The 21,126-nt window shown below is 41.4% G+C and overlaps 1 protein-coding gene across 14 annotated transcripts in view; it reads right to left on the reverse strand.

Moving 5' to 3' along the window:
* Positions 1–6,410: 6,410 nt before the first annotated feature.
* The window catches only part of GTF2I (general transcription factor IIi), a 75,661-nt gene continuing 60,945 nt past the window's right edge, over positions 6,411–21,126 (reverse strand). For 12 of the 14 annotated variants that reach the window (XM_063297522.1, XM_063297486.1, XM_063297469.1 and 9 more), the window contains 12 exons: positions 20,288–20,374; positions 19,275–19,373; positions 18,813–18,878; positions 17,571–17,754; positions 15,046–15,104; positions 13,708–13,818; positions 12,082–12,162; positions 10,423–10,606; positions 8,969–8,997; positions 8,362–8,430; positions 7,957–8,001; positions 6,411–7,525 (listed from right to left, as the gene is read on the reverse strand). In XM_063297522.1, the coding sequence (XP_063153592.1) occupies positions 7,467–7,525; positions 7,957–8,001; positions 8,362–8,430; positions 8,969–8,997; positions 10,423–10,606; positions 12,082–12,162; positions 13,708–13,818; positions 15,046–15,104; positions 17,571–17,754; positions 18,813–18,878; positions 19,275–19,373; positions 20,288–20,374 (1,073 nt within the window). In that variant the 3' untranslated portion in view covers positions 6,411–7,466. Of the gene's footprint in view, positions 7,526–7,956; positions 8,002–8,361; positions 8,431–8,968; positions 8,998–9,341; positions 9,401–10,422; positions 10,607–12,081; positions 12,163–13,707; positions 13,819–15,045; positions 15,105–16,092; positions 16,148–17,570; positions 17,755–18,812; positions 18,879–19,274; positions 19,374–20,287; positions 20,375–21,126 lie in introns of those variants that run through there. The other 2 variants (XM_063297532.1, XM_063297575.1) reach the window with 2 other exon arrangements.

Below are 21,126 nucleotides of genomic sequence, written 5' to 3' on the forward strand. Positions count from 1 at the left end.
AACTGGAGATTTCAACTACCCTTGGATCCACAGGAAATCTGACTCAGCCAGGAGTCAGAGAACTAACAAATTCCTGCCCTTCCTTGCCAACACCTTCATTTGTCAGATGGAGGAGGAAACACAATAGGGAGCAACCGTCTCTGACTCAATCCCAAGACCGAGTGGCTGTGGTTGTTGGGACTTCCCAGACCTAGGGATATTCCATCTTTGACCTTGGATGGGATAGCACAAGGGTGATGTGCAATTTGGGTGTCTTCCTGGACTTACAGTGCCTGCTTGATGAGCAGGTGGCAGCTGTGGCCAGGAAGGCCTTTGCACAGCTTCCTCTAGTGTGCTAATTGCCCCCTTTCCTAGATCTGGGGGGCCCTTCAGACAGACAGTCAGTCATGCCCTGGTCACCTCACAGCTTGACTACTGCAATGTGCTTTACACGGGGTGCCCTTGAAGACCACCCAGAAGCTTAAATATACTAGCACGGGCAGTGATGGGTATGACTCAGTATGCTCATGTAACACCTCTGCTTTGTGAATTGCACTGGTTGCTGGTTTGCTTCTGGGTGAGATTCAAGGTGCTGGTTGGTATCTATAAAGCTCTGCATGGCGTAAGGCCAGGCTACTTGAGGGACTGCCTTTCTCCCATAGTATCTGACAGACTGATCTGATCTGACAGGGTTGGCATGCTCTGGGTTTCAATTAATGCCATCTATTGGGACCCCAGAAGCACCTCCTCTGTCGCAGCACCTGCCATTTGGAACAAAAACAGCCCCCACCCTACTGATGTTTCAAAGGGCCCTGAAGACCTCGCTCTTCACCCAGGTCGAGGAGCGTGATTGAAGCCCTCTTTTCTTCTGTTTGTTCCCATTTGAGTTAGTTATCTTTGCCCTTTTTTGTTTTATGTTGTTTTCTTGTTTTAAATATTTTATATGCCGGGTTGCATAAGTAAGTAAGTCTGCCTGCTATCCTGCAGCTAATTTGTACCAACAGGGAGGAACTGGCTGAAGAAGTGAAGGTGCCTTGAAATATGGGACCAAGTGACCATGTTATCTTTGTGTTCATGATAGCAATGAAAGAAGAAAAATCAGACTTGGATACTGGAGTTTGATGAATTCAGAGAGAAAGTAGGTCAGATCCCACAACATGAAATCATGAAAAGTGTCTGGAAAGGTGGGAAATCCTGCAAAATGAGATACAGAAAGTATAACTGCAAATACCATATACTGTATACTCGCAGATAAGCTCATCTGTGGAAAAGCTGACCCTTGAATTTTTAACCAAAAACCATGAGAAATGTGCCACCATGGATAAGTCGACCTTCAAAATTTTTGTTTTTCCCCCCCAATATATTTTGTTTTCATTTATTTTCATGTTTGTATCCATAAATGTGGTTTTCCAGAACAGATCCCATTTTAAATTTTCACAATCAGCTTATCCACAAGGATATACAGGTACTATAAAAAAGTATTACCATATATACTCCGTGGATAAGCCAAACCCAATTTTGGGGCTGTATTTTGGATCCTAAAATTCTTGGCTTACCCATATATATATGGTAATTCCTCCTAGAAGGAAAACTGGGAGACATCTAAAGAGACCAGTGTGGATACACACAGAACTTTCTAAAATGGCCAAAAGAAAAAGGGACATTACAGGTAGTCCTCAACTTATGATCACAAGTGGAACCATTGTAAGTCATTGTGGTTGTAAGTCGAGTTACCACATGACCGGACTTGATTTTACGACCATTTTTACAGCAGTCATTAAGCAAATCCAGCTTCCCCAATGGGCATTTTTTGCTGGAAAACGGCAAAGAAGTCACAAAATGTGATCACATGACCACGGGACGCTGCAACTGGTCATGAACACAAACTGTTTGCCAAGCACCTGAAATGCATCATGTGACCACGGTGTGTGTGTGTGTGTGTGACATTTTGTGATGCTCAGAAGTGCTTTACAGGCTGTAAAGCACAAATTCCAAGGTCATTGTAACTTCGGACCATCGTTAAATGAACGGCTGGTTGTAAGTCGAGGACAGCCCATATAGGAATTAGACACAAGGTAGTTGCCAGAAATGGGAAAAAAAGTGACAGAATGAGCTGAGGCTTGCAAGAAATGCCCCAAACAAGAAACCCTTTTGTGTGTCCTAAAGATAAAGAGGTTGTAAGTCTCTTAGAATGGAGAAGGGGGTGAACCGGAATTGGCAGAGCATTTGTGTCTGTCTTCTCTCAGGCGGGAAACAAAATCCCAGCTAGCTATTGTTGTCTCATTTCTGGAAGGAGGGAGAAGCAACTCCAGACAGACAAGGAGAGGCTAAAAGAATACCCAACTAAATATAAACGCATTCAAAACGCCAGGCCCTGAAGAATTACATGCTAGGGATCAGACGGATCTAGTGGAAGTGACTGCAGGATTGCAAACTATGATATTTGAGAACTGGAGAAGACTGGAGCAGAGCAAATGTTCCTATCTTTGAAAAAGGGAAGGAGGAACCAGGAAATTGCATACCTGTCAATTTGACGCACACACTGGGCAAGATCCTCAAGCACATTTGTGCAGACTTAGATCGGATATGAAACAATGAACCAACGCCAACATGGATTTGTCATAAACAAGTCATGCCAGGCTAACCTCACCTCCTTTTCTGACAGTTACTGACTGAATAGATTGAGGTAATAGTGAACCTTGACCTCAGCCAAGCCTTTGATGGAGTCCATCATGATAGCCTCATTAATAAAAGAGTAAAACATGTGTTAGATGATACAACTATTGGCTGGCTTCCTAGTGGTTCAATGACCATATCCAGAGGGTGCTCATTAATGGTGCCACATCAGCTTGGAGACCACAAGGAGTTCCATGGGGTCCTTCCTGGGCCCTGTGCTGTTCAACATGTTTATTCATGACCTGGATGAAAGGCTATCACATGTGCAGTTGACACAAAACTAGGGGTGATTAACATTTTAGAAAGGAAAGTGATTCAAAGTGATCTAGATAGACTTGACCAGTGGGCTGAAATAAAAAAGGATGAAATCTAACACAGAGAAGACAGACAGACACAAGTATGGGATGGAGGAGGCGGCAGTTAATACACATGAAAGGGATCTTGAAGCCCTTGTTCACTACAAGTTAAACATGAGCCAACAGTGTGAGGTAGCTGCTAAAAAGGCAAATGCTATTTCAGGATGTAGTAACAGATCATGAGAATTGTCCCACTTGGTCATGGTCAGACCCCACTTAGAATATTGTGTCTAGTTTTGGGCACCAGTTTTAAAAGGATACTAGACAACCTATGACGGTTGGGTCATTTCAGAGGTATTTCCTTACTAGATTCCTCAATGCCTTCAACCATGGCAGAGCTTCTAATCTACTGCCTTCACTGGAAAAGTTCTTAAACATTCAGGGAGACATTCAGAGATGTATCTGCCTTCAAAGTAGCCCATGTTGACCTGCATAGCCCAGTCAAACATCAGGAGTTGACCACAGGAAATGTTTTATGACATTTTGTATTGTGTATTGTGTTTAGTGCCAATCAATTTTAAAAATGATGTCCAAAATTGGGAAGTAAACTGTGTGCCGTGGTCAGAAATTAAACGGGAGGGGCTACCGTGGAGGCGGTAGATGTGGTGGAGAAATAGGCGCACTAATTGTGGGGCTGATGGGATGGAAGCACACGGAACGGAATGAGCTTGTTTAGAGAAAAAATCCTTTACAACCCAAATGACAGTTTTCTTCTGACTGGGAGGTAGGTCCACAATGAAATCCATAGAAATCTCGTCCCAGGGGCGGGACGGGCTGGCCACTGGCTGTAGAAGCCCCTGTGGTTTCCCCCCTTTTCGCTCTGACATGGCACAAACAGGACAGGGAGCAACATGGTCTTTTACATCACGCCTTAAGGTTGGCCACCAGAATTGACGGCAAACCAAATGCAAGGTTTTGACAAAACCAAAGTGTCCAGCAAGTTTGTCATCATGGGGACACTGCAAAACATCAGCCCTCAAAGTTTCAGGCACATAAAGGCGGTGTTCCACCCACGCCAGACCGTTTTCAAAAGAAACATTGTCTCTATTAGCTAGCAACCAAGTGTCAGATTGCAGTGCCTGGAGAAAGTCCTTCTGTAACTGACAAGGAACCTGCACTTTCCGCTTCCCAGACTGGGCTGGGGGCAGGGTTGCCTGCGCACGGGTCTGGCTCTGAGTGACAGCAACCAAGCCCAGTTGTGGTTCGGTGAGAACAGTCCCAACCACATCCGCCACCTGGTCACCGTGACAAAGCATTGGCCAGAAAGTTTTTCTTTCCCGGAATAAATTTTAACTGGAAGTTAAAGCGACTGAAAAACTGAGCCCAGCGAATCTGTTTAGGGCTGAGACGTCGTGGGGGGCGGAGGGCTTCCAAATTCCTGTGATCGGTCCAAACCTCGAAAGGGCATTTAGCGCTTTCAAGGAGATGGTGCCAGGTTTCTAAAGCTTTTACAGCAAACGCCTCCTTTTCCCAAACATGCCAATGGCGTTCTGTTTCAGAAAATTTCCTGGATAGATAAGCGCAGCGTTTCAAGCGATTTTCTGAATCCCTTTCTAACAAAATAGCCCCAACAGAGGAGTCAGAAGCATCAACTTGGACCACAAAGGGGCATTCAGGATCGGGGTGCTGTAAAATAGGCTCAGCAGTGAAGAGGGTTTTTAACTTCTCGAATGCTGCCTGGCATTCAGGCGTCCAATTCAGCACTGCCCCAGAGTTTTTTACTTTGCGTGTCTCCCCCAAGCCCTTGGTACGGAGTAAATCAGTGAGGGGCAGAGCAATCTCAGCAAACCCCTGGATAAATTGCCGATAGTAATTTACAGAACAGTGTTGTATATAGGCTTACTCATATCTTTCAGTGAACTTCCTTTGTGGTTCTTGGTTAATGTTCTTACCAAACTTTCAGATTTTTCCTCAGAAAAACAGGTCTTCTGCAATCTCTGCTTGGTGAAGAATATGAGGTGTATGGAAGAAATGAATCACAAGTACTTGATAAAAAGTGAAAAGATTGAGTACCAGGTCAAAATACTATTATTTCAGGGGCCTGCAAGCTAAACCACAGACCACCAGAAGACAAGTACCTAGCAGTTCCCAAGCAAATTCAGGTTCACTTCTCTTATGAAGGCAGTGACATTACTGATGCACAAACCAACTTAAGCCCAGTAGGTCTGCATCAAAGTTGCAGATCCCTTGTTTCTTTGGGGACTATGAACTGGATGTGGGCTGCCTGAAGCCAGTGATTGGCTAAACCCTACCTTTTCTTGATCCAATGACTTCAATAGTTTTATTGGGAGCAAAAATTGGTAGGTGCACTTTCCTAATTTTCCAGATGTTCACATCTATTTCTAATACAACTCAACTGTAGATTTTGAACAGGAGGGGCCTAAGGAGCAACCTCCTCCACAATCAACACTGCCTAGAACCAGCCCCAGAGGAAGAAAACTACCATATGATGGTGCCCCCTATTCCCAACCCCCACAGCTGGCCCAGAAGGATACCGTGGTTGATGATGGTTAACAGTACTGAAAACTGCTGAGAGATCAAGGAGCACAAAGATGGGTGCACCACCATCCCAGGTCCACCTCAGGTCATCTTCAAGCACAACCAAGGCTGTCTCCATAATAAATCCCAGCCTGAAACTCAACTGAAATTGGTCTAGATAATCTGCTTCCTCCAAGTTCTTATAAACTGCAGTCCTACCATATTCTCAACAACCTTCCCTATAAAAAAATGTTGGAGACAGGACAATAGTTATCTAAAATGACTGGACCAAAAGCCACCTCTTGAGGAGGGGCTGTACCACCACCTCCTTCAAGGCCGGGGACACCACCCCCTCCCTGATATCACAGGTCACCTCCTTGGCCGCTCTCATAACTCAGCAGGGGTCTGGGTCCAATAAACAGGTGGCTGAACTGACAGCACAGACAACCCTCTCCACTTCCCTAGAATCCAATTTGAACCCAAAGCCCACACACCTGCTTATCTGAAGAACAGAGCCTCCAAAAGCCACTACAGTCTCAGGAATAACTGCCACCCTAATTCTAGCACCCTGAGCTTGCTTCTGGTGCCAAACCCGAAACCCAGGTTAATATATCACCAAGAGGGGATCTCCCCCTCCAGAGCCACCCAGGTCTCAATTTTACACCCCAGGTTATTTTCCTCAACTATGATCAGAACATGGATAAGGACAGCTGACCTGGCTTAAGAGCAGCTGAAGTCCAGAGCCACCAAGGATTCAATGACCTGGCCTTGGGTGAATCTGTGGGATGGAGGACAGGACAGGTCTCAACCACTGGCCTTACCATCCACCTAAGCAGCCCACCCTCAGCTTCCTGTCATAATACGATATGGATCCCACCATCATAATCTTTACACATTCAAATGAAACAGCAGCTCAGGAAATCAGTTTTTATTTATTTATTAAAAACATATGAGTTGAGAGATATATCATAGGAAAAAATTATTTCAAATATACAGATACTATTATCCAATTAGCCATTAAAGGAGAAAGAGAAATTAAAATTCATTGGACAAATTTCAATCCCCACCCCACCTAGTTTAAATAAATCTGAACTATGGTGGTCATCCTTCTTCAAAAAAAAAAAAAGGCCAAATGCATCTAGGGGCTATTCACTTAGAAGACAGATTTATTTATTTGCTAATCCCTGCTGATTTTTATTAACAAAAGCAAAAAGTAACAACCATAAGCTATGTGTTCGGCCTCTCTTTTCTCAATTACGGCTGGAATTGAAGATATCTCTATTTTGTAACAATTCCCAGACTTTTGACCCAAGTAGAGATTTCTATCTAGGAAGGAAGGAAGGATGGCAGGAAGAGGGGATGGAATAGGTTAGGATAGGATAGATAGAAGGTACTTCTCTTATACAGTTATATTACACAGGCCAGGGCTATCCCAGCAAACTCTTCACAAGCCTTGATGCTTTTGCTTTTGATTGGAGATTGAGGAGATAAAACAAAATGACAGAGATTGAAGTTAAATAAACTGCTACTAGAAGCCCTATGAAAATAATGGCTATTTTTTGCGTACTGTACATATTTCACTCAGTTTAACTTGGTTCTTGTTAAGTATCTCAAGCCCTCCAGATATGGACTCCAACACCCATCAGCCCCAGCCAGCAAAGCCAATGGGCAGAGAGGATGTCATCCAAAACATATGAAGGGCATTAGGGTGGGGAAGATTGCTCTAAAGATTCAAGAGGACTAGAATTCAAAGCAAGTGGCCCAAGGACAAAAGGAGCACAACTTAAAGACTGTAAGAGGGATTCCGCCAAGTTAAGTGATCTACAGAGTTACAGGACCAATATAAATGGAAGTCAGATCATAGATTCTGCATTCACCGCAAGAGTCAGGGTCTGTCTCCTACCTAGAAAAGTATCTGAATACCACCCACTGCTCTGCTTCCTTTACGACTGTCCTTTAGCCTAATGCAAGTGAGGTCTACCACGTTGGATCTGGCTCTTGTTTTATCTGAGTGTTTTCTTCAGTCTGTGCTGAATCTGTGGAGACAAAGAATATTGGACTGCTTTTCAGCAATTCTAAGATCACTGAAGAACAAGAGACAGGGAGAGCTAACACTCTATTTGTCCAAAGATGAACAAATCCGAAGGGCTGCTAAGTTTCCCTGACGCTACTACTGTTATCTTGATAAACTCCAAGAAACTGTTGCTTGAAAAAAAAAGAAAAGCAGCAAATGGGATATGATTCACAAAACACACTGAAACTATGGCATATTGCAATTTAAGAATGGGATATCAAAATATTCTACCACTAGAGCCATGTATTAATATTTGGTCGCTGATTCACAATTAGAAAGGCTAGCAAGCTTCTTTACAAAGGCTGTAAAACTGACTTAGCTTTACTTTTAGCTTCATGGACACAACATACTTATCCAAATAGACAGTCCTTTCATTAGATCACAAACCCTTACCTTCTTCCACAGATACTTGTACTATTTGGTCTGCTTCAACTGGCTCTAGAAGAACATAACATACAAATATTTGTATGAATTCTCTATCAGTAGTTAACTATCAACATGCCTTGACAATGACTGCAGCCTTTGAATGATTATTTCTACTCTACACAGAAGTCTCTAAATCCTCTACTATAAGAGAAGAGCATCTAAAACCAGGTCATTCTATTTCTACCACAATACTGCAATGGAAGATTTTGCTAATAACCATCTCCTCTCAAAATAAATAAAAATTAGAATGTATCGTATAAACATAACACAGTGCTAATGAGCACATGAAACTTGAAATGTAATGAACACAAGCTTCCTTAGAAATCATGCCGGTAATTACTAAGCACACATGAATACAAATGAAATATTTACCTTGTACCACTGGCTCAGGAGCTGGCACAGTGGCTGCTGGGGCTTCTGCTTCAGCTTTTTCAGCAATTTCTAGAACAAACAGGATCGGCATTATGCTTTTACCAAGCAATGTCCCTCAGAAGTATCTGAGGGTCATACTTAGAGACATATTATTATTCAGTTTCAGTGCGCAAGCTGTTCAACTGTTTTGGTAGTTCAGATAGGCAACACTAGAACATGTGTTGCTGCCTGTTTAAAATCTGAGTTTATTAAAATCATTTTCCCCTTCTGCAATAACATTTTCAGATACATTTGAACCACCTAGAATCTAGAGGCCTGTTTGCAGAGGATTAAAGATTTCACTAAAACAAAAGAGTATGTAGGCTGAACTACACATGCTGATGCAGCCAAACCAAAATGAAAAGCAGGTACAGGTAATGAAATGTTGAGAGATTTCTCCTTCAGCATATTGCTGAATTGCTATGTGGCATGCTTGATTGCATCCTAGGCAATGATGGATTATTTTGATACTGGGGAAAACAGCAGAAGAGATCTCAGAACTGACCATAGAAATGACAGCAGTGCATAGTTATAAAGATTTTGTAAATTCTAGTAATGAAATACTTACGGTTGTTCATTACAAGTCCAGGGAATGGTCTGTTGGAAAACAATGTAAGATTTCAATGCTCAGAGATCATTTATGTAACCCAAACTGATTTCTTGCAGGAAAGATTTTAAGTGTCAGATTTTAGAACCAAAAGGAGCCCTCTTAATCTTTAAAACCTGTCATTTTCTTCTTCTATGTTACTTTAATGAAGGCTTCCTCAACCTGATGCCCTCCAAGTAAGTCTGGCTGCAACTTCTTTCATCCCCAGCCACCAGTCACAGTGTGGAATAGTGGTTAGTGTGCTGGATTAGGAATGTGGAGACCAAGGTTCAAATCTCTGCTCCAACATAAGATACCCTGGGTGACTTGAGGCCAGCCTTTCAGCCTAACATACCTTACAGGGTTGCTGCAAGTATAAAACAGAAGGGGGGTAATGTAGACGGCCTTGAGCTCCTGGAGGAAAGGCGGGATATAAATGCGAAAATTGTTCAATTAATGGAGTCTAGAAAGTTCAACTCTGCTCTACCAACACTATATTCCTAAACCATCCAGCAAGTTCATAAGAAATATTCAACATTAAAAAAACATGAACCTAGTTTTGCATCTTCACACCCAGTTCAAAATAGTAATCATCATCTTATTTCCTGTTTTATTGAATTCTGTTTAATTCTTTTACTTTTGGCATAAAGTACCTAATACTGTATCTATTTTTATCTTTCTTTGCTATACCCTGAACTCCTGAACATAGCTAGCTCCATCCTAGATCGCAAGCATTATTGTCTTTTTCCAAAATTCTGTTTCTGTCTCTACCACAGGATAAATCTCAAGTAACAAAATACTTATCCCTGCTACTGAATAACATCTCCTCAAATCAGTCCCCCTTTGTCTTAAGTGGGGATGAGAGAAGAAGCTGTTGGCCAACATTCTGGCTATATTCTCTCCAAGATGGGTTACACAGATCCTCATAGCTATGAAGCATTCTAGGCATTATACCAAAGAAGAGTTGATCTTCCGACTCTGTATTACACAAAATGGCTCAGAAATGAGTGCCTAAGAGTGTCAACTCCCAGGGAAAAGAGTTCTACAGGTGCAAGGCAGAAACAGAATGCTGATCTCCAGGCCAAGCCTCATTCTAGAGAACATTCCCTCCTGATCTTTAAACCCTGCAGTGGGGAACAGGAAAGAAGGCAGCCTCTTTGATCTGTTTGACTTTAGTCCACTCCACCGGCCAATTGCCTATGCGGTCACCAAATCTTCTTTTAAGATGCCGGTAGAAGGCCGAGGTGCTGAGGGCAGCAGAGGCTAGGAGGTAACATGGGCTCTCTTAGCACCCTGACTGCAACTGGAAAGAGCGCTGGGTTTTCACAGCTCTGTGGGCGCTGCAGGCCCAATCCAACACCCAGATATGCAACAGTTCCTTTCAACACACAGGTGGATTATGTAGGTTATGTGAAATACTGTTGAAAGCCACATACCTAATGACAGTAAATTTAATAAACTCTGCGGAATCCAGAATCTTCCTCATGGAACTGATTTCAAGATAGCTAGGAGCCTTAAAGGAGACACCAGGGGGCATCCCATCCACCACCACACAGCCAGGGTTGACAGTGATTTTTCGGTATGGGACTTTCACAGGGTATCCCATACCAATGGCTTCCCCTAATAGAAGAAAAATGGGAGCTTAATGAAGACTGCAAGTAAACGGTTCTGGGTTCAGACATACTTCTTGAAATGCACACATGTACCCTGGGTACAAAGTTATATAAATGCATGAAGAATAAACAATATACTTGGAATATAATACACAGTGTCAAGAATAGTATCTTGAGAAACACTTCAAATGAAACATTTTTTAAAATAATAAGGTACCAAATATTGATTTAACTACAATGCTGATTTGTTATGGTGGTGGTAGCATGTTTTTTAAATGCTCACATGACCTTTTAATTTTTTTTAAAAAAGAGATACATAAGACAAGCCAGCTGATTAGTCCAAAAATCCATCATGCCCACATCCTTTGGAACATAGTCAAAGAGATGTTTTGAAGAAATCCATGATCAGGAAATGAAAGCAACAACTTCTGCCCATTATTTGCTTCTCAGCAATTATTATTATTTATTTAGAGGAACAGTTGCTTTTAAACATTTTGTTATCACAGCTAATATCAACAGGTATCAAACTTGCTTTTTAAAATTACGTACACTATGTGTGTCAAACAACATTGTATCTTGGTTAAAATAACCAGGTAAATAATAAAACAAGTCAGGGTGGGGAACTCATTGCAAAAGACAGCAAGAACCCTGAGCAGCAGCAGCAGCAGGTGCTTCCTGCTGGCTGGCTCTGGCGGTGGGGTTCACTGTAGGAGGGGGACATCAGCAAATGCAGTTTAACAGTGTGGGCAGTGAACCAGGAGGCGGCTGGCTGTGAGCACCAGTTTTGTGAAGGAGAGGGAGGAGCGTTTCGCCCTATTCTAAGTCAATTCTCCTTCTAAACCATGGGGTGGGGAGGGGCAGGTTGCTCTTACCTGTATACATGTCGCTTAGAAATTTGACAAGGGGAGGAGGAGGGAGTTTCTCAGAGGTAGAGTTTCTTTAGCTTAATGTTAGAATTTCCCACATGTAGCAAGCTAGAAGAAAACCACGTCACCACTACAGGCAGGTCACAGCATACAGTTCCTCACAGATGCAGCAGGTGATCCTGAACGCCTCTTCCCCCAGTCAACATTTCATCTGTGGTTCATTTGCCACCCTCCATTTTATCAGTAGTTTCAGGCACAGACCATCTGCCATTTTGCGTAGTGGTTTTGATAAGAAATACACCTAATCCCACATAAATCTGCCTGACCCTCTCTAAAACCTATTGCTTTTGTAACTGGGAGAGGCTTGTTAAAGAAACTATCCTTTACCACAGAACATAGCTTTTCAATTCATATGGACATGGATCCACAGCTGCTTAAAACAAAACAACCACTAAGTGCTTGCTTGGTGTGGATCCCCGCCCCCTTGTTCCAATTTCAAATATGATTGAGACTGTTTTGCTGTTTCAGGTGCTCTGCGTAGCACAACACTGAATTCAAGGCTGGAAAGGCTAGAAGGCAATTAATTGACTTTCTGTAGAGGAAACGCACAAATTACCAAATTTCCGACTGAACAGATCATTCACTTGCTCTCTCAGCTGTCGGGCCTTCTCTACTTTGGAGGTTCTCTCATCATCATCTGCAAAATGTAAAGATGCAAGTCCTGTATTTGGATTGTTTTTTTTTTCATGACTTAAAGACTTAAGACAACCTGATGACCAATCCAAGGGGAACTAATTGGGATTGCTCTATCCCCTTGCAGGGGATGATGCTTTTATTTCTGCTCTAATCCTGGCCCAGCTGGTTTGCTCTTTGGGGCTTGAAGAAATAGAGAGAAGGAAGACTAGACATACAGCACCTATCCTCTTCATTGCTACCCTGTGCAGCATTACTAAGATGGTGACTGATTTGTTGCCCAGGCCCCCTGGTTTGTAGCCCCTTAAAGAGACAGTCTATTTAGGGTGAAAAATTCAGCCCCGCTCAACCTGATGTGGCCTCACGCCTCTCTCCACCACCAAAAATGTTAAGTGAAGTCTTGCCCTTCCTCATTTTTACACTGTGGTTTAGTGTGACATGCTTAGGGCTCAAGGCCTTCCCCTTCCCCTCAAAAGGAGTTCAGACTTCTTTTGTTTCAATGAAGTTGTCGTATACAGCTGGATTCCAAATCATGGTTCATGAAGACATTGCAGTTGAGCACAACTCCAAGTGCAGACAACACTGCAAACTGGATAACTAAAATGAGAAGAAAAACTTCGGAATTTCTACCAGCTGCATAGGAGAGGAGGGAGGAATTTTTGAGCCCAAGGCAATTCTCGTTCAGGCACACTGCTAAATTCTGGTTTAGAGCACAGCAACTTGGAGACTCCCAAGAATCCCCAAGCACTGCAAAGGTCCAGTTGCAAAGCACTGAAAATTGGTGGCATGTGTCTTACTGTTTTGCACTGGAAAGCAGAGCAAATAAGGTAAGCTTAAGCCTTAAGTGTCCTTTTAATGACAAAAACAAGAACAAAACTGCCCCCAATAAGAAAAGCAAAACGAACAACCCATCCCTAATTTCCAGACAGCCCTGACATTATGCATGTGCTAATACCAAAAACAAAACAAACAAAAGCAAAAATAATTTGTCCCATGCTCTTTCTCCCCCCAAAGTCTGCCTGCAGCCAGAGTGTTCCAATGGACACTGAACTGGGCATGTAAGCAGAAGCAGTTATTAAAAATTGCTGCTGATACTTGGGCAAGTTACTTTCACTTCCCATTTCTCATAAATAAAACAGGGATTGGGGTGTAGCAGAGAATGTTCTGGGAATGAACACATTCCAGGCATGGTAGGTCTAGACCGAAAGCTGTTGGGGGGGAAACAGAAGGGGATTCATATATTCTAAAGGAACAGGAAGTATCAGTTAACAAAATGGCGGGGATATTGCTGATGGGAGGAGGAACAGGTAAATTGTTGCTAGCAGCTGATTCTCTGCTGAGGGCCCACTAGGTATAACCTTTGTTCATGGTTAGCTTAAAGCACATATTAGCCTATTTTATGTCAAAAGGAAAATAATGTTCTAAATACTACTAACTGCTCTTACCCCTTTTTAAAAAGGTGCTTCTGAGAGCAAAAATGTAAACTGAATTTTAAAAAATGTATTCAATAGCTTTTAAAACTCCTGAATTGTAGAAAGTGGCAGAGTACCTGGTATTGTAACCTGAATGATGTTAAGGTCTTCTACTCCAGCAGCTGTGTTCACCACTGGGTCAGGCACACTTACAGCATTTATCACAGTATTACATAAACTGGTTCTTCCTTATAAAAGATGACAAGGCAAAGCATTAGCTCAGAATGAACCCCATTCTCATTTTTAATAATGAAATTGCACAGTGGAAGGGTTATAAAGGATAAACCGGAGCAAGGCTGACTGAATATGCAAATGTAAGAATTAGGTGAAGGATGGCAGCTGTAACTAGAGCCAGATCAAAACTTGTTTCTTACTACCAAAGGGTGAAGGTGCCACAGAGATATGCAGCTTTAAGAGCACTGGGAAGGAAATACAGACCAACACACAGAGTGGCAACTAGAGTTCCGGATAAATGATTAATGAAGAAAGCAGAAGGCCAGTAGACCACAGCTGATGTTGCAGCTACTTCCTTGTAGCTGCAAATCCATTTTGAATCAAGAATCTGATTTAAACGCTATTGGTCAGCTCAGATGTGCAGTGCCCACTCCGAGTTTTTGTGCTTGTCTACTGAAGTCTGGTTTTGTACAGACGGAACAGCAGGATACATAGGAAATGAAGATACTTCTTAATGAATGTATCCTTTTTCCTCTGGGAGGATAGTGTTAAACATGGGGCCTCTCACATGATATACAGGTAGTCCTCGCTTAACGACCACTCATTCAGTGACTGTTCAAAGTTACAGCAGCATTGAATGAATGGTAGTTATGCTCAGTCCCCGAAGTTACGGCCACTGCAGTGTCCCCATGGGCACGTGATCAAAATCCAGGTGCTTGGCAGCCCGCCCACACTTACGAACACAGGGGGGTTTCAACTTTCCCCATCCATCTCCCTGCCATCTCTGCCCTTTTGGCCACCCTGAACTCTGCTGCCTCTGCAAGCCTTGCTGCCCTGGGCTCCGCTGGCCCTGCCACCTCCAGCTGACCTTTGCCATCTTCTTCCTCCCGCTGCTGACTTGGCTGGGTGGGTCCTCACCTAATGACTAGTGGGATTTGATTAACGATGGCAACAGGGGCTGCTGGGATTGCCTTTGCATGACATCATGCTTTATGACCACATTGCTTAGTGACAGAAATTCCAGTTCCAATTATTGTCATAACTCGAGGACTAGCTGTATGTTGGATTGAAAACAGACTGGCCCAAAGTCATCTAGCAAATTCTGTGGTCAAGTGGGGACACTTCCAAAAACCGTAGATTTATTTGTGTCCACATCCACATTCCTGATTAGAAACAGCACAGTTATGAACTTATGAAGCAAGAGGGTTACCGCCTTCTAAAGCAGAAGAGGTGAAACTCACTTTGAGGACTTGGAATAGCAGTAGCATTTTCTTTAATTGCTGCCTCAAACATTTCAGGCCTGCAGAGAAACATAGTTAAGATTTGGCATAAGAAAATAAAGAAGTGAAATCAACAAGCAGTTTCATTTCTCTCCAAGGGCGAAGAAATTACAAGCAGTTCAATGTAAGTATCTCTAGGGCAGAACGTTAAATGTGATCACAGGGTGAGGACACATCTCAACATGTTCACTCCTGCTTACCCAAATTAATGCTTTCCAAACCCTGTCCCATTCACAGAGGCTCAGAAATGCCACGTAACCCTTGAGCCAAAGGTTAAAGCAAAACTCAGGGGAACACTTTAGCTGCTCTATGTGCATCCTAAACAGAGAATTTCATCGTAACTTCACCAAATGCTACACATGGAGGCACTTTTTCTGGTCCTTCAAAAATGGAAATTGAACTCCTAATGATAACAAGAAGTAACCAGAAAGGGACTCCAGAAAAAAAAGGAGGGGGGGGGGGGCTTAAAATAGCATGCTGAAGAAATGAAGATGGATCAGACAAAAATGTCCATGTCATTTAGTTTTCCCCAACTTGAAGCCCTTTACCAGTGTTGGAACTCCCCAAACTGGTGCCCTACAGACAAATGTATTATGGACTGAAATCCAACAAATTTGGAAGGCATCAGATTGTGGAAGAATGCTCAAAGCCAACATTTTATTTAATTTTGATGGAAACCAACAGCTTTCCCAGGAACCACACCATCTCTGAATTCAGGAACAATTGAAAATTGACACCTTTTGCATCAAAGGCATGACTCCATAAAAAAAGGTGTGGGTTTTTTTGCCTACTTCCCTCTGTGTTAAAGCAGCACTAACTCCTTTTGTTTTTTGAACACGTTTAAGAGCTTCCATTAGAATACTATGTGGATATCATGTTGAATTCGTTTCTCCAATTCAACATTCTTTGAGGATCTCTCAGCTGATATAGCTCCAAACCCTCCCATTTAAATGTGGTTTTCCTGGTGCTCATTTAATGCTATCACCCCAGAATGAAAGTGTGGATTACCCGTTCAATGCCTGGTTTTGTTTCATCCTCATTCTTCTGGGCAACTACAGAAGTGCTGGATAAATGTCACATGGAAAAACAGTGAGCAGGTGTTTTAGTCTAGCTGGGTTCAGAAATGTGATGTGGTTTTGCTAAATATGGCCTGAATTCTAGTGAACTAAATGCTATTTTGATAAGACTTGGTCAAGACAATCAAGGAGGGAGATGAGATTAGAGTAAGGGAGGGTTTGGAGCTATGACCCTGAGGTAGCTCATGGCCTAATCTTTAAAGTCCCTCTGTAAATTCATTCAGATCTGTCAAGAGAATTTTGTACCTCCTCCAAAATCCCAGTGGGTGAAAAGGAGGAGGAAGAGGAAGAAGAAGGGGTTTTTTATTATTTATTTATTGGACTTTGAAGCTGCCAAACTCCAAAAAGATTCTGGGTGGCTTACATGATTTGAAAGAATACATAATTTAAAGGAGCGTGACTGCCTGGACAAAACCACAGAAATAACATCCAGAAAAAAAACAGCTGGCGGGGGCTCCTCAAACATCCTAGCCCCAGGCCTGGGAAAAGAGCCAGGTCTTAGGGGAGTTCCAGAAAATTTGAACGGTTGCAACAATGGCCGAAGAGAGTGGCCCTATCCACCATCAGCACCCAACAGATCACAACGTAGGTAATGTGACTCTCAATTTGCACCCTTCAGTCAATTTAGTGTATTGCTAGTTATACACAGCATGTAATAACTGGAGAAAACTCATTATTGATATTCTATTTGGCTTCTTACATTTAATTAATTTGAATAATTCTGCTTTCATTTATAGAGAAATCAAAACAATTGAAGTCTTTCGTTTCACTATTTTACTCAGGAAGTTCATACAGCTGTACTTGTGGCTTGTTTCGGAAGTTATAAATGAAAAGAGAATTCATTCAAAGCTACCAAGTATCTTCAGCTGATCGAATGGCACAAACTGTATTTTTTGTACTTTCTATAATGGTTTTTTATGACCTTTTATTTGTAAGGCACCCAGAGTCACTTGCGAAGTGAGATGGGTGGTGTATAAAAATAGGTAGGTAGGTAGATTAGATAGATAGACAGACAGATAGATATTCCACATTAAGAGGAATTTTGGCATATTCTGTAATTCAGTTTCCTCACACCTGTGTAGTCTGGATGCTGATAAAGATCTTTTCCAATGTTTAGAAAGGTGAGTCTGCCAAGTATGTCTAATAAAATAAAACAAGGAGGCTCGTGGTAAATTTTCACATACTTGTAAAACTGAATCCTTTCTTGTTGTAGAGGAGCTATGGTTGCATTAACCCAGTGTTATTTGAATACCTGGGCAGTTCTGCACTCTTAGGAAGGTCTAAGGTTTGACCCTTCCTGTATTAAAACACAACTGTTTGAAGAATCCAGAATCTGACTAATCTGAATTCCATCTTATTTTAAGCTGTGTAGAAAGGCCACTCGTGTGGAATGCATTACATCTGGCTTACTTTTTAATGATAAATTTTATCTTAGCTTTGTTTCGGAGGATCTTTTCCAATCTTGGAATGCCAAAAGTGGATGGGCGACGGAATGGCACTCCCTCAGGAAGGCCTTCAACGTAAAAATCTTCAGGATAAGATTCAAAGAGCGCAAAAGGAACTTTCACAGGTTCTGTCAGTCCGAGAGCTTCCCCTGGAATAAGATAACACGTCTGTGTGATTTGTTTTTCATTTAACAGGTTTTTCACATCTGTTTGGTAGGTTTGAGCCAAAATGAACAAAGCAAGGCACGTTTCATGAAGCAATTTCAGAATCGTTTCAGCTAAGAGCAGGATAATAACGCTTTAATTAAACATATGATTCATCCAGCACAAAGGATCTCTATTCCAACATCAAGGTAGGTGGATTGCATGGAACACAGGCAAAATATATTTACTTCTTTAAACTGCAACTATCATTTTGAAAGGAGGCAATTTGTAGCAACAGGCAATGCAATGTTTCTTCTTCATTAAGCAAGGACCTCATGTGGACGGGGCTTGGAACTTCTAGCTGGCATCCAACAAGCAAAGTAAATGGGGAAGCCGGCAGAAGTTGCAAGTCCCAGTCAAGACAAGCCTTTCCTCAGGCGGCCTGTGTGGGTGCACATGCAGGAGGACGTTGCAGCCTAGGGTGAGGGTGGCCAGGGGCTGCTGCAAAAGGCAGGCAGGTGAGTACTATGGAGTACGAGATCCCTGGGCTACGTTTCATTTTCTATACGTATAATGTTTTGGTCCTTTGCTGCTTTTTTCTTTTCTTTTTTCTGTTCATTTTTGTTTTTTCCTTCTGTTTAAGCAAATAAAATATATTTTAAAAGGTATGTTTTCTTGTTAGCAGAGTATTATCTCACGAGAGTTCTTATCTGCAATATGAAGTGGCACAGCCAAATACAGATTTATTTGATTCTGTGAGAATCAGGCTGCAGAAATATGAGTATGTCAACCACTGTGTAATTAGGCTACGTGGAAAAAAGAGACAGGGCATTCTTGGTAATAGTGAACTCCCTCCACAGAGAACTTTTAGGAGCTTACTGAATTTCATTTTCTACATCATTAAGTCCATTTAATTCAAGCAAACATTTGAAAAAATGGGAATTCAATTATATACATAGTTGATGCCTTACTGAAATCAGTAGTTATTTTGCTAATAAAGTTCTCCTCTAAAGTGCATAGATATTTAATAGATGTAGATATTTAATAGGATAACAACGCTTACCACATTTTTCATTAAAAAGATTTTCAACTTTCTGTTTCAGATCAGTAATCTTGGCGTTCCAGGCCTCTGTCAAAATATAATAGAAATTAGTTATTTATATTCAACCCCACTATTCTTTTGTTTCATCGATTATGCAATTGGATTTCTTCAGAACCAGTTTACGATGGATTCCAGAACATGAATGTCAGTAAAATCACACTGTTCATTAGTGTTGTTCCCTTGCTGATTTAAAACTATGGCAACAGACCCTGAATGGCCAAAAGTTTTTTGCTAGCAAGAAGCAACCAACATCTATCAACTAAGTTACTGAGCTGCAAAGCAGAGCTGACAACTTAACTGAAGATACGTGGAATGTATTAATGCACAACCTAGTAGATGTAAATATCCCATCTTCTAATTAACAATTCTGCTGAATTCAAGCAGCTTAATTTAACATAAAAGAAAATTTCCTCATGAACTTACCAAAAGAAAACTCTCTTCCTCTTGGCTTAAAGCCTGTATTGGATCCATTGGTTTGAGGATTATTTCTAACATCTGGGGTCGATACCCTATTAGCAGGACCTATATTGAAACATACCAAATACATTCCATTTCATCAGTTACAGAACTAGCTGTTAAGTTTCAATTTCATAGTGCATATCCTGAATATGCAGGTTCAAAACTTCTAGTGTTTTTCTAAAAACTTAGCCCTGCAGAGCACACCTGTCATTTGAGGAGAATGTAAAGGACACGTCCACAAGAGGCAATCTACCCTAAAATATTCTCACAGTAGATGCAACTGAAGAATAAGGCATATATTTAAAAAGCAAAAAAGCTAGCTGTCTAAATAGTTGCTTTTAAGACTGCAATGCCCCATCAACGGATTTGTTCATGCAAGCTGACTGATGACATGATGCGAAAAGATCTGCCCTGTGTCCATTTCTTGCATCTACAACTGCTTTGATTGCTTAACCTCTTTTAAGGCCTCTCCAAAGATCACTACCCAAGGATCCAGAAATGCAATTCCCAGTTTAAAAATTATTTCATTAATCCACTCTCTCAATATGTGTGGGAGAAATAAAGAGTTAGATAGGAAACACTCTTGATAGGGTAAGATTCAACAGGATTTGGAAACTGTTCTCCAAGAGTGTGCAAAACATGTCGATCTTCTAGCAGGCTGTTTTGATTTTCCAAATTTAAAGTAAAGCACATGTATTCTACGAGTTCTGATTCCAGATTAGAGCAAAATTACTTGTTTCAAGCAGTGATATTCAGGGTGTTCCACTTTTGAAATGGAAAGTTTCAAACTTGAAATGGATCTTTTCAAGTTTTCTACGGTCATCACAGAACACCTGTTCCAAACTATTTTTTTAAGGTTTAAACAAAATACTCAAACCACTTTGAGTTGTGTTCCGATAAAAAGTTCCAAGCGGACATGTTTCCTGTATAATCTCAAAGAATTATTCCTAAAAGAAAATATTTGGGGCATTCCATACCTTCATCTACAGTTACTTCAATCTCTGGAACCTTAGAGTTGCTTACAGGACTTCGTGCAGAGTTTGAGCTGCTGGGACTCTGAGATCCTACAGAGAAGTTAAACTGTTTATCGTTTTAATACATTAAAAGTCATTAGTTTTGCATGATTTAGGCTACTGTATATGGAAATCGTTTTAACATCGTCAATAAAATATGAACATGGTACATTTCTGCCAGCAGATTTAATAGGGTACCATGTAGGTGGAGAAACATTCCTCTCCTGGCAGACTATAAAAGTAAATGGCTTTCTGTCCTTTCTAACAATGAGTTTACTATTAAGAAAAACTGCATTTTATGATGACCTAGACAAGGGACACATAGGGGGATATTGCAGCGATGTGAATGGAAGCAAAGCATTACTCAGGGGGCCTTAAATAAAGTTCATTAAGATTCATTAAGTCTACTGGAAGAATAAAGAACTAACTTGGTTTTTAGTTCTATAATAAAATCCCAGAAATAATGTAACACCAAACACTGACATTTTGACACCAAATGTTGATGAAGCAAAACATTATTTCCTAAACTAAGCTAAAAGCTCCCATCTGTTATAGCATCTAAAGCCTGATAAACTTTTGTATCCATTTTGTTCTTTTCTTGATCACAGAATATGCTTATTCCGATAATCTTTCTATTAGAACAAGAGAAAGAGGGACACACTTTGGAATACATTTCTTCCAGAGACTGTCCCTTCATTAATTACAGGGAGTAGTCCTCATCTCAATTAAACAGCATCCCAAATCCACAGAAAGAACTAATTCTAATCCAAAACCTTAAATTAAGTAGCAAACTATGTAGGAAA

The sequence above is a fragment of the Candoia aspera genome, chromosome 1 (genome assembly GCF_035149785.1).
Source record: "Candoia aspera isolate rCanAsp1 chromosome 1, rCanAsp1.hap2, whole genome shotgun sequence".
In the NCBI taxonomy this organism is placed as follows: Eukaryota; Metazoa; Chordata; class Lepidosauria; order Squamata; family Boidae; genus Candoia; species Candoia aspera.